Source organism: Quercus suber, unplaced genomic scaffold, assembly GCF_002906115.3.
Source record: "Quercus suber isolate HL8 unplaced genomic scaffold, Cork oak 2.0 scaffold_355, whole genome shotgun sequence".
Lineage (NCBI taxonomy): Eukaryota > Viridiplantae > Streptophyta > Magnoliopsida > Fagales > Fagaceae > Quercus > Quercus suber.
The window spans coordinates 166,302-178,227 of record NW_027069807.1 but is presented as its reverse complement, the minus strand read 5'-3'; the positions used below and the strand labels follow the sequence as shown (position 1 = coordinate 178,227).

Genomic DNA, 11,926 nt, shown 5'->3' with positions numbered 1-11,926 from the left:
AAATTGTTGATATAATTTAGTAATTATTAATAAGTAAAAAAATTATATAAATAGTTTGCCCAAATAAAAATAGTAAGAATTTTATACCCAATAGTTTCTAAAAATATTGTTTTCATGGTTATAGATTACTCATTGATTTTTATGACATGACGTAATTTCTTCGTTGTTGGACTCATTCAAGTCTGGGGTAGCATCAAAAACAAACAACAGTGACTTGTTAGATAAAGATGGAGTCCCTGTTCTGCACTCAAACATACAACTAGTTTCTAACAAGCTATGGAACTTCTTAGCAAGATGAACTTTTTGTCTGTCTTTTGTTGCCTTTGTTTAAACTTAGGCGTTGCTAGAGACACCATTATATCTCCACAATCCATCAGAGACCCAGACTACATAATCTCCAATGGGAGTGCTTTCAAACTTGGATTCTTTAGCCCAGTAAATTCTACTAATCGCTACCTTGGAATATGGTATAATAGAATATCTGTATTCACTGTCGTATGGGTAGCTAACAGACAAAAACCCCTCAAGGATTCTTCTGGGGTTCTTACTATATCAGAGGACGGCAATCTTGTAGTATTAGATGGACAAAAGGAGATTATTTGGTCATCAAATGTTACAAACTCTGTTGCCAATTCAAATTTCCACCTTTCGGATTCAGGGAACCTCGTCTTGCGAGAAAACACTAGAGGGAAAATCATATGGGAGAGTTTCCAACATCCTTCTAATACATTCTTGCCAAAGATGAAACTTAGCATCAATTTAAAGACAAATCAGACAGTACAGTATACATCATGGAAAAGCCCTTCTGATCCATCCATTGGAAGCTTCTCTGTAGGCATGGCTTCAGGGAGCATTCCTGAAGCTTTCATATGGAAAGATGGTCGTCCATATTGGCGGAGTGGTCCATGGAATGGTCAGATCTTTATTGGTGAACCTGACTGGAATCCAGAATATCATAATGGATTTAGTGTGGTAGATGATAAAGAAGGTACAGTTTATTCAACTTTTGATTATGCGAATGAGTTACTTTTATCAAAATTTGTGTTGAATTCACGAGGAATCCTAGTGCAGACATATTGGGATGATAGCAAGGAGGATTGGAAGGTTGTGGGGTTAGCACCAAAAGATGAGTGTGATGTTTATGGTACTTGTGGTGCATTTGGCAGCTGTGATTCACTGAGTTCACCAATCTGTAGCTGTATAAGAGGGTTTGAGCCAAAGATTATCGAGGAATGGAACAAAAGAAATTGGACAAGTGGGTGTATTAGGAAGGCACCATTGCAGTGTCAAAGGGTGAGTAATAGTGTTGAAGACGAAAAAGCAGATTGGTTTTTGAAACTGAAGATGTTCAAAGTGCCAGACTTTTTGGAGAGGTCATATGGGGCTAAAGAGAGTTGTCGAAAGCAGTGCTTGGAGAACTGTGCTTGTGTAGCTTATGCACATGATGCTGGAATTGGTTGTATGTCATGGAGTGGAAACTTAATTGACCTAAGGAAATTCTCCATTCGTGGATCAGATATATATATTCGTCTAGCCTATTCCGAATTCAGTAAGTCATTTTGTTTTCTGTCACAGTTTGTTTTGCATAATCTTACGCTTTTGATCATCTAGCAGTCAGTCCAGTTGTTTGTTTACTCGGTGATATAATATAAATGCAACAGGATTTCAATGTTTATATTTACTTCAGCTGTTAGAACTTTACTACTTCTTAAAGCCATCATATATCATATATATGTGGATAAGTCTTAGGGCTATTGATCTTCCCACCTACAACCCTGCAACAATGTCAGCTTATTTGTAAGCCTCCTGAAAATGGACTGTTTGAAAAACATTATAACTAGGAAAAAAAATGCAGAAGTGCTATCTCTCTTGAAATATATTCCTTTCTTAGAACCCATTGATCAGATTTTTAGGTATTATAAATTGTCCAAAATTAACAGTCCAGCAAGTCTCATAGATTAAAAATGATTTTGATAAAATATCATCAATTAAATGTGACTTAGTAGTACTTTGAACTTGTTTGATGCACAGACAAAGAGAGATATTTGAAAGTAATCATCAGAATTACACTGATTATTGGAGTGATTGCCATTGCCAGCGCGGCATGCTACTTATGGAGGTGGACTGCTAAAAAGCGAGGTACAATGTCTATTATGTTGACAGCGGCCTGACTTTTCTTTAAAATTGGGTGAACCACTTGCCATGCAAGTTGTATTTGGAATACCAAGTTGCCGAGTTTGACAATTATATGGTCCCTTTTCTTTTTATACAAAATAGTCCTTATACTACGTATATTTGCTTTATATAAAATTATAAATCAATTCAAGTGGTATTTGGAATGCTGAACTTTCTGACTTTGACAATTATATAATTCTTTTTTTCTTTTCGTGAAGTTGAGGTACGTATATCTATAACAAAGGAAAAGGCCTATTGCACACAATATGTGCAAACACAAACTGCTCATATACAAATTCTTCCAACCTTAGTTTAGAAGAGCGCACGTCTTTAGTCTTTGTCACTATGACTGTGCATGGGTCGGGTTGGGCAACCTATCAACTTTGGTATCTGGAACATCAGGTTTTGAGAATTATGAATTCATGTGGTGTGAAAGAAAGCTCCTAGGGTGTATTTAGAATACGGGTTTTGTGAGATCCCTTTTTTCTTAGTGAAACTTTCTCCTAGACAGCCCATGGAAATAGGTCTAAAGCTGAACCATATAAACCTTTGTGCTCTCTCTGTGATTATTTTTTGTAATCTTATATTTCTGTTTTGCATAAACTCACTATTTAGTGGTAACAAATTCACTATTTAGCGAAGCTTTGACTATCTCATCAACAGATTACTTACTTTTAGAATTTGTAACAGCAAGAAAAATTAAAAGCAGGAAGACCTTGCTGCTTGACTACTTGAACAATGTTAAACTCAATGAGCTGACAGTTTTCAGTTTGAAAGAAGTGGCAACTGCAACAAACAACTTTCATATATCTAATATGCTTGGGAGAGGTGGCTTTGGTTCAGTCTATAAGGTAATGGTTGCTCTTGTAGACTTCATTAGTTCCTCTTCAAATCATACAGATAAGTGCTCAGATTCATTGTTTGTTTTGCAAGGGAAAATTGCATGATGGACAGGAAATAGCAGTGAAAAGACTGTCAACATCCTCTCGACAAGGGCTTGAAGAATTTATGAATGAGGTGGTGGTGATTTCTAAACTCCAACATCGAAATCTTGTTAGACTTCTTGGCTGTTGCAATGAGGGAGAAGAAAAGGTGTTGATCTATGAGTACATGCCAAACAAAAGTTTGGACGCAATTGTTTTTGGTTAGTACATTTAGATTCTCTGCCTTTTAGGCTCATCTGTAGAATAACTTTCTATATCGTTAATATGTTGAACTCTAGACCTCCAAATTTGTATATTTTCTTTCCAAACAAATTTACCCTTCCTTTGTAATTTTTTTTCCTGTCACTATTCATTTAGATCCACTCAACCAAAGACTCCTTGATTGGAAAAAACGCTTCAACATTATTGAAGGAATTGGTCGAGGTCTGCTATACCTTCATAGGGATTCTAGAATGAAGATTATTCATAGAGATCTAAAGGCAAGTAATATCTTGTTAGATGAAGACCTAAATCCAAAAATATCGGATTTTGGAATTGCTAGAATTTTCGATGGCATTGAAAATCAAGCTAATACTAAAAGGGTTATTGGGACATAGTAAGTGCTTTGTTGAATTTAAATTTAAGTTGTTCTAAAATAAATAAAAATACAATAACACCACTTTTTGTTCTTAAATAGTCAAATGATGAGGATGTGTTTCAATTTTTAAATGCAGTGGATATATGTCTCCTGAATATGCAATGCAAGGACTTTTTTCAGAGAAATCAGATGTTTTTAGCTTTGGTGTGTTGATACTAGAGATTGTTAGTGGGAGAAAAAACACTAGCTTTTACAATGATGAACAGTACTACTTGAGCCTTGTAGGATTTGTAAGTCTATCTAATTGATTGTCCATTTTATTCAAAGCGCCAATTGGTAACTGCCAAAAAGATTATACATCCCAATTTTTGTCTTTCACACTTGTTATCTTTCAGGCATGGAAATTGTGGAATGATGGCAATAGCATGGCTTTGATCGAACCAGCAATATGGGATCCTTGCTTTCGAATGGAGATGTTGAGATGCATACATGTGGGATTGCTATGTGTACAAGAAACGGCAAGAGATAGGCCTACTATCTCGACTATTATTTCGATGCTTAATAGTGATATCGTGGATCTTCCCTTTCCTAAGCAACCTGCATTCACCGAAAGGCAAATTGCTTCAAATTGTGAGCCTGCTCAACAAGGCGAAATAAGAATCTCCATTTGCAATGTCACTCTTACGACGATTTATGGCAGATAAGAATAAAGTTCTTGAAATAAATCCCTCTAAATTTATGCCCATCCATTATCCAATTCATTGTACATAATGACATTCCATTATATATAAAATCACTTCAAAAATAAAAGTCTCTCTTATCTTGCTCTGTAAATTTTTTTGGCTTTGGAGAAATTTCGATGCATTTTGATAATATATTCTGAAACTTTTATTTTAAAATGAAACATTCAATACTAGTGAGTATAAGTATAACTATTTAGTTCAATATTAATTCCTTATTAACTTTAATTTGGGCAGGGGGGAATTTGGGTTGTGGAGTCTAAATCCCAATATTTTGATTAGATGATATAAAAAGGATAAATATTTAGATTTAAATTAAATTCGCCAATGATTTTATGAGCCCAAAATCCTCATATTTAAAAAACATACACCCCTCTTTCAAAAGTAATCCAAAACTTTCAAAATGGCAAGGTCCAATGTTCAAGTCTCAAATGGGACATTAATCCATCAGGAAAAAGGGAGTCTCCCTATGATATGTCAACATGTGCTTCACCATGAGAAATGATCTTCAACATAGAGATAACTTTATTGGCAAAATCTTCAATTTATGCAGAATAGTACTACCAAGTTCCGACAGGCCAGAAGACCAACAATAGGACACAATCATGCAATCAAAACAGCTTTTAAGTCCCAAGCACGCAAGAGAAAGTTCAAGAGTTCGGACAAAATAATGGAAAGAAGACAAGAGTACATTTAAGTCATACAGTCATGCATATATAAAACCTGTCCATCAACAAGAAATATTAGGACAGATCACAGATGCTTAGCCCTGTAAATTCTGCCTAGCTGCAGTAGCTTGTCTCTCATTCACTGAGGGCATTCTGGCAACAGCTGCCTTCCTAGAGGCCAGTGGAGTCCCATTTATACCAATTGCTGTGGTATAGCTTGAATCATTTTCCTCTTAGATCTCCAAACACTTTGTGCATGAGGGGTGTCAATTAAGGTACAAGATTCTTGGCTTGTGATTCTTAGTTATTATGCATATAACAATGATAATTAGTAATTACTTAGTGGTATTATTGAAGGAAATTAATGCAAATGCATTATAATAGCACTAAATATATAAAAGTAGTTTTTTTTAGACCTCATGCAGAAAAGCATAAGGTTCTGCCATGTGGCGCACTCTATGAAGAGAATTGAGATATTCTTAAGCCACATTAGAGATAAGAACAAATTTAAAAATAAGGACTCTTTATTTCCTTTAGTTTAATGTTTCATGACTATTTTTGTTACATTTTTTATTTAATGTTTTAAGACTACTATTTCTTTTATTTGGTTCAATATTTTCAATATAAAAGCAGAGACCTCATGCGGGAAAGCATGAGGTTCTACCATATGGCGCGCTCTATGAAGAGAATTGAAATATTCTTAAGCCACATTAGAGATAAGAACAAATTTAAAAATAAGGACTCTTTATTTCCTTTGGTTCAATGTTTCAAGACTATTTTTGTTACATTTTTTATTCAATGTTTTAAGACTACTATTTCTTTTATTTGGTTCAATGTTTCAAGATTTTTCTTCTCTCTCACACATAAAAAAACTCTTTGCATTTTTATTCACCCTTTTCACTTCTACACCTTTATATACACATGCCCACAACAACCCTTTATGCTATCTCATCTCAAATACACTCAGACAAAAACTTCAACCTTTCAAAGACACGTACATAACTTCAACATTGTGGTACCATTTGATTCTAACTCGTGTGAATAGGCTATGACCAAGGAAGGGGGATTGCATTTTTTATTCAGTGATGATAGCTTACGGTTTTGATGTTGAAGTCGGATGTTGTGAATTTTGTGAAGGTTGTGATTCACTTTGAGTCTTTGGGTGTTTGAGATTTTGGTTTGGGAAAGTCATAAGTGTATTTTGTTTTTTTTAAAAAAAAAAACTTTCTAATTGATTATTTATGAAGTTAACTATTTTTTATTTTGTGTTCTAACTCATAATTTGTAGGTTTTTTTTTATTTATTTATTGTTGTTTTGTGTGGTATGAGCCATAGTAATAAAAATAAAAATTGATAATTTCAAAGTATTTTCCATTTTTTAAAAGGATATGGGAGCCCAACTAAAAACAATTAAATTTTGATAAATTGATGTGTTTTTAGCCAATTTTTCTTTATTTAATTACATTCTCTTTATGTTGATACTTAAAAATGATTTCCTTCATTTCATTGAGATAATGAATTGGGTATTTGCGATTGAGGTCTCCATATTTTGTTGTGAGAATAGAGTGGTTGATGTTGAAGTCGGATGTTGTGGATTTTGTGAAGGTTGTGATTCGCTTTGAGTCTTTGGGTGTTTGAGATTTTGGTTTGGGAAAGTTATAAATGTATTTTGTTTTAAAACTAAAGGAAAAAAAAAATTCTAATTGATTATTTGTGTTATAACTCATTATTTGTAGGGTTTTTTTTTTTTTTTTTGGCAGTATGAGCCATAGTAATAAAAATAAGAATGATGATGATTTCAAAGTATTTTCCACTTTTTTAAAGGATACAGGAGCCCAACTAAAAACAACTAAATTTTTATAAATTGATGTGTTTTTAGTCAATTTCTCTTTATTTAATTACTTTCTCTTTATGTTGATACTTAAAAATTATTTCCTAATTTCATTGAGATAATGAATTGGCTGTTTGCGATTGAGGTCGTCATATTTTGTTGTGAGAATAGAGTGGTTGAGAAGTGTTTGGTAGGTTGCTTAAATTTATGTAATTTTAGAATATATAAATATTTTATGCTTTAAATTATTATTTATATATTTCAAAATCATTTAATTAGTTTAAAAAATAAAATCTACTTAATTTTAACGGTAAATATTATAATATGTTATAGTCTTATAGTGTTATACAATTTTTTTAATAAAATATGAATTAAGAAAATCAAGTTTTAAAGTATTCAATAATATTGTGAGCAAATATAAATATTATATAACAAAATAAGTACTATATGTAAGTCTTAATATATATATATATATATATAAATAATTTCAAAAGAAATTGTAATATAGTCTGTGCATCGCACGGGACATCATCTAGTGTATTATAATAGCACTAAATATTTTACGGTAGTTTTTTTTTTTTTTTTTTCAAATTATTAGTTTAATCTTCTTTGGAAGTTAAAAAAAAAAAATTTATTAGTCAACTAAGGGTCTATTTGAATATCGCTTATTGTTGAAAACTGAAAACACTCTAACAAAATAATGTTTAATATGTAATAGTGCCGTAGGATCTAATTTTAAAGTTAAATTTGCATTTTCCTAAGTTGCATACCCCATGAACGGTGCCCATGAACCCACAGAAATGAAAGGAAGACGCACTAGATAGCGTTCCATCCAAACTCACACTAGTGAATTTTCAACAAAATTATTGAATAGACATTGAAATGAGAATGGCGTCCTCCAGAAGCTGAGCAGTACAAAGCGAATTTCGATGCAACGGTCTTCAAATTGTTGAACTTGGCAGGCATTGGGGTCATTGTCCATGATTGGCGTGGTGAAGTGATTGGAGCTCTATACATGCCAATTCCTCTAACTCAAACTGTGAATAAATTGGAGGCATTAGCTTGTCGCAGAGCGGTTCGGTTTGCAAGTGAACTTGGACTTCGGAAAGTTATTTTTGAAGGTGATTCGTCGATGGTGATTAATGCTCTTTCTCAACGGTCTGGTTGTTTTTCTTCATATGGGAATATCATTGATGATATCATTTTTCTTGTGGCTGATTTCCAGTTTTTTGAATTCTATCATTTTTTTTTTTTTTTTGGATGAAAATATCATGTTGAAATACTTTGTAATGTTGTGCCTGATGTTCTTGCTAAAAGGCCAAAGACTTGTTGGGGATTCGGGTTTGGTTGGAAGACCTTTCTGAAGACATTTCTCCCCTTGTCCTTTTAGATGTTTATTGAGTTGTTTCCAGTTTTATAAATTCCCAGGCATATTGTCTGGTTTCTCAAAAAAAAAAAAAAAAAGGCATTGAAATGAGTATGGGAATATTTAGGAAAATTAATAAGATACAAATGGTAATCATTTTGGTATGTTATAAGTGTGCTTTAAGCCTTGAGGACTTCTATAGTAATGTAATATTTATTTATAAAATAATAATTATAAATGTGGTAATAATATAATTAAGGTTTGTAAAAATAGTGATTTAATTTTGGTCTTATTTTTTTCATTCAATTTCTTCAACTCAAACGTTTTTTAACATCTTCCAGCTCTTTTTCTTTTCAAGTTTTTTTTTTTTTTTTTAACTTAAGTCTAATAATTATTAGATGTTTTCACAAATAACTAATACTTCAATTAACCTCCATAAACGTAGTCTCAAAGAGAAAGGGGGAAAAATTAGTTGTTTAGCTATAGACAACCACCTAAGGTACCAATTCCTTTGCAACCAAAATCTTAAGAATGATTTTCATGGAACATAGATTGAATTTATCCCACGAGTCAAAATTCATCATATTTTGTTTTCTTCATCTAGCATCTTGTATACACGAGACACAAACAAACAAAGAAGGGAAACTATAGATACCCCAATTTTTCCCGATTTTCCTTTCTTTTTTTTTAATTTAATTTATTATATTTTGTGCACTAATTAAATTGTTTTTTTTATACAAAATAAAAATTCTACTTTAGTCTAATATAAGTGTATATATGTGTGAAGCTCTCTCTTAATAATTTGAATCTCAGCCTCTACCCCCACATCTAACAAGCACTTAATACTTGTAAAATGACTATTACCCCAAAAGTGCAATAGGATAATTTTAATTGTTCTAAAATGTGCAATTTCGGGCCGTTGCTGCCCCTTGATAGCATCATTTAATACCAAAATTCCTAACAGTCAAGCCCAGCCTTCAACCTGACCATGGTCAAGCCCACAGGCCCCTTCATAAAATCGAAATCTCAGGCCACGACCAGGCCCAAAAAGCCTATTTCGAAAACCACTGAACCCAAAAGGCTCAGTCGCTACACGTGGCGTCAAACATGTCAAACTTATAAATTTGGACCTTAGACGTGGCATCAAAGTATGGGCCTTAGAGTTAGACCCATCCAAGCGTTGGACCATATCCAGCCCCCTCACAATCAAAATACCAAAAACCAATAGGAAAATGCTGTTGCTAAGCTTAATTAACCCAAGCCATACTTTAGGATGCTTATATATATTTTATTATTTTTTAACTAGTTGTGAACTTGGGCAATGTGCAACTAAGTTTTTGCTCAATTGGTAAAATCTCTGATAATTAAATAAGAGATTTGAAGTTTAATCCCTGTCCTAGAAGTTTGAAACTCTCTCAAAAGAAAAAAAAAAAATTAATTTTTTTGGTTTCTAGTTTTCATTTCCTAATTGGTTATGTCAATGAAACTCATCTTTGTTAAAACATAAAAATAAAAATAAAAAATAAACATCGTGCTTTGTTGAGCAAAAAAAAAAATGTAATAACTTATTAGAGTCAACTTTCACAAATAAGATACTTCATCAAAATTTTGAAATTTGTTGCAAAAAAAAAAAAAAAAAAAAAGTGTCCTATGTCCATAATATTATTGAGTAAAAAGACAATAGAACTAATTCAACTAGAATAATTAAACGAAAAGCAAACACATTATATGTATTATTTATCTAATGACTATCTGATTTCAAATAGTATGTATTTAATTTTAATATTTTATATTATTCACTTATTTATTATGAGGAAAAATGTGGTTGAAAGTAAGATTGCTTTTGTCTGTATATTGGATTATTGTATTTAACTTTTTAAAAAAGTATAAGAATTCTTTTCATATTTTGTAGCTAACTTTTTGGAACATAAATTTATTATACTCATATTATATATGTTGAACAATTACAACATAAACACAAACTATGATGTACATATCACAAATAAATTAAATTATTTTTATTTTTATTTAAGCAATGGTAGATGACATGACTATTGATATTTGATCATCTTTAAATTTATGAAGATAATGTAATCCAGTGAGTGGATTTATCAAAAATTCACAAATCTAATAAAAAAAATTAAGTGTGTAACATTCTTAGATTAACATTTGAAATGAATAACTTTCACTGAAAATTGACATGAGATATGTCATGAGAAATACCCAAGTTAAATATTGATACTACAATAGTGATAATAGCTACTATTTAACAGAAAATTTGGGAAACAAATATAAATAACAACCTTGATATTACCTATAAAAAAGGACATATTAATAAAAATTTATAATATATAACTTATAATTAAATGAAAAAGAAGAAGTCACCTGAATCCAAGCCCAATATAATTCTAGAAACTGAAATTCACCTTCACCTATATTTGACATTTAAAAATACTTTCTAGTCACAATATATAATGATATGAAATCCTCATTTAGTATAGATTAACATGGCAATAAAAATTTTGATCTTTATGGGAAAAAATTTTGCTTTTGCAAGTATGTTTAATTATTGTATTAATCTCCCAAAATGTATATGATAAAATTTTCATTATTTTAGTTTCAAACTTTTAGAATATAAATGTGTAATACTTGTACCATTCTTTCTTAGTTGCAATATTTTTTCTCGAAATATGTTGAATCATATCTATTAAAGCACTTTTTGTCGTATATGCATACCATATCTTACTATGATTTATTAATTATCTATTGAAAAGTTAAAACATAAACATAAACTTGTGTGATACATATTGGAAGAAATAGATTAAACTTTTTTTTAAATTTCATATGTGCACTTAAAAAAAAAAAAAAACAAACAAACAAACTAAGTAGGTGTGTGGTTTTAGGAACTAAGAAAAATAATACAACTAAACCTTTCATTATAAATTCATGGTGTTTTTTGGTTTAAAACAAAGATTTTTGTAAGACTGTATTAATAGGGGTGGTCAAGGTTTTGAAACTCGAACCGAACCGTACGACCGGTTTAACTGAGCACCGTATCTTAAAACGGTTCTTTAAATGCAAAAAATCGGAAATTATATTTTTGCTGTCAACCTCTTGAACTGCGGTCAAACCGCATGGTTTTTTGAACCGGACACGGGTTTTTCGGTTTCCTCTTCAGAAAATTTCGGAGGAAATAGGTAACTATTTTTTTTTCTATAACTATTTAGTTAGTTAGCCCGGTTCAGAAACAATATTGATTAGTAGCACCTCGAGTCTCAGAAAGTCGAGTTTGGAACTCGAGTTTCTGAGACTCGAGGTCTATGTGGCGTCTACGTGGCGTCTACGTGGACCTCGAGTCTCAGAAACTCGATTTTCAAATAAAAAAATTTGAAAATATTTCAAGTATCCAAGTCTCTCATCTACCAACCAAAATACCCAAAAAAAAGAAAAATCAGATCACAGAGAGACAAACCAAAATACCCAAAAAAAAAAAAAAATCAGATCACAGAGAGAGAGAAAGAATCTAGAAAAAGATGCTGAAATACCATATATGTGCTCATCAAAAAAAAAAAAAAAAAAAAAAAAAAAAAAAAAAAAAAAAAAAAAAAAAAAAAAAAAAGAAAGA

General features: G+C 31.6%; 1 protein-coding gene across 2 annotated transcripts; it reads left to right on the top strand.

Moving 5' to 3' along the window:
- The first annotated feature begins 240 nt into the window (after window positions 1-240).
- Window positions 241-4,546, top strand: LOC112022909 (G-type lectin S-receptor-like serine/threonine-protein kinase At1g11330). 2 transcript variants are annotated; one of them, XM_065760163.1, is made up of 8 exons: window positions 886-988; window positions 1,072-1,549; window positions 2,032-2,139; window positions 2,866-3,026; window positions 3,109-3,319; window positions 3,477-3,714; window positions 3,833-3,986; window positions 4,092-4,541. In XM_065760163.1, exons 1-8 carry the CDS (start codon window positions 977-979, stop codon window positions 4,398-4,400), a joined length of 1,671 nt encoding a protein of 556 aa, XP_065616235.1. In that variant the 5' UTR covers window positions 886-976; the 3' UTR covers window positions 4,401-4,541. The 2 variants fall into 2 exon arrangements, with proteins under 2 accessions (XP_065616234.1, XP_065616235.1); XM_065760162.1 differs by having other exon boundaries at window positions 241-1,549; window positions 4,092-4,546.
- The last annotated feature ends 7,380 nt before the right edge of the window (window positions 4,547-11,926 follow it).